At 43.5% G+C, this 1,806-nt stretch overlaps 1 protein-coding gene across 1 annotated transcript; it reads left to right on the plus strand.

The window, feature by feature from the left end:
• Window positions 1–531: 531 nt before the first annotated feature.
• LOC116073333 (olfactory receptor 148) lies at window positions 532–1,533 on the plus strand. Its single transcript, XM_031345157.1, has one exon. It carries the CDS (start codon window positions 552–554, stop codon window positions 1,470–1,472), a length of 921 nt encoding a protein of 306 aa, XP_031201017.1. The 5' UTR covers window positions 532–551; the 3' UTR covers window positions 1,473–1,533.
• Window positions 1,534–1,806: the final 273 nt, after the last annotated feature.

The following is a 1,806-nucleotide window of genomic DNA, read 5'->3' on the forward strand; positions in this document are numbered from 1 at the left end:
GTCTGTGCACTTGTGTGAGTGTGAGTATGTGTGTGTGTGTGAGTGTGTGTGTGTGTGTGTGTGTGTGCGCGCGCGCGCATGTGTGTAGTTTCCCTTTTGAAGTTTGAATACATGGAACCACAGGGATAAAGAGCTTGGCATTTTTCTGTACAGTGAATTAATGGGCTAATTGGTTCAGTCTCCAGTAAATCTCCTACAAAAGCCTATTTGATCCTTTTTTTCTTTAGTTAACCTTTGATTCACTGAGGTCACTCACTGCCTCCAGACTCAGGAGGGAATCCACAGCAAAGAGAACACCCTAACCAGGTGTGTTCCATCTATACACACACCTGCAGAATATTAATTAATCAGGCATTTTTTTTGCATGTTGTATTCAGTATTGGGTACCGATGGGTATTGTTTCATAACCATGAACAGACCAAGAGACTGCCTTTCGATTTTAGCACAAATGATGATTAGCATATTAGTGGTGAATTTATCATAATTACTCTGCTTCCTTGTTTTCATCTTTAGTTGAAAGTTATTTCCACCAAGACACACCTTTGAAGATAATGAGGAATTACACACTACTCATTCTATTGGGAATACCCCAGACACAAGGACTGGAGACTCTACTCTTTGTGGTGTTCTTGTTCATATACATCTTTACCTTGCTTGGAAATTCACTCATCTTTACAGCAATTGTTTCTTCACCTTCCCTTCACAGCCCCATGTATTTCTTCTTGGGACTTCTATCCATTTTTGACATGTTGTTCCCATCAGTAACCTGTCCCAAGATGCTACTTTACCTCTCTGGCCAGAGCCCAGCCATCTCCTACAGAGGCTGTGCTGCCCAGCTCTTCTATCACCTTCTGGGGTCTACTGAAGGATGCCTCTACTCTGTGATGGCCTATGATTGTTATGTTGCTATCTGTCACCCACTGAGATACATGCTCATCATGAAGCCTGGAGTGTGCCTGGGCTTGGTAATGATAGCTTGGTTAGTGGGCTGGCTTCATGCCACCATCTTGACCTCTTTAACTTTTCAATTAGTCTACTGTGCATCTAATCAAGTGGACTATTTCTTCTGTGACCTTCCTGCAGTTTTACCCCTGGCTTGTACTGACAATAAGTTGGCCCGGAAGGTGGGTTCCATCAATGTTGGCTTTCTGGCTCTGATGCTTCTCTTCAGTGTTTGTGTTTCTTATGTACACATTGGAGTTGCCATTCTGAGAATTCGTTCAGCAGAGGGCAGGCAGAAAGTATTCTCCACCTGCAGTGCCCACCTCACCGCCATTCTTTGTGCCTACGGACCTGTAATCATCATCTACCTACAGCGCACACCAAACCCTCTGCTTGGGGCTGTGGTGCAGATATTAAATAATATTGTCTCACCCATGCTGAACTCTTTAATCTGTTCACTGAGGAACAAGGAAGTGAAGAGGGCCTTGAGGAGAGTTTTCCAGAATATAAAGCTTGGTGTTCAGAAATGAATTATGGGCTTAATAATGGTATATGAAACTTTGTGTCTTAGCTTCTTCTTCCCGCAGCAGATGGGAACAAATACAGAGACCCTCAGCCAAACATTAAAGAGAATAAGAGACTTGGAACACTAAACCCAAATGGGATATCTCCATCAAATTTCTTTCCTTAGAGGTCAGGAAACGTGGAGGAAAAAGAGGTAGAAAGAGCCAGAAGGGATGGGCAACTTCATAGAAACAAGGCCTTCTACGTCAACATGAGCAAAAATCATGTGAATTCACGGAGACTTAGGCAGCATGCAAATGCAGTGGGTGGGGCTACAACAGGTTCTCTGCCTGGACATTA

Source organism: Mastomys coucha, unplaced genomic scaffold, assembly GCF_008632895.1.
Source record: "Mastomys coucha isolate ucsf_1 unplaced genomic scaffold, UCSF_Mcou_1 pScaffold23, whole genome shotgun sequence".
NCBI lineage: Eukaryota > Metazoa > Chordata > Mammalia > Rodentia > Muridae > Mastomys > Mastomys coucha.

Coding starts and splice junctions, on each gene's coding strand:
- LOC116073333 (XM_031345157.1), top strand. CDS start 552: ATGAGGAATTACACACTACTCATTCTATTGGGAATACCCCAGACACAA.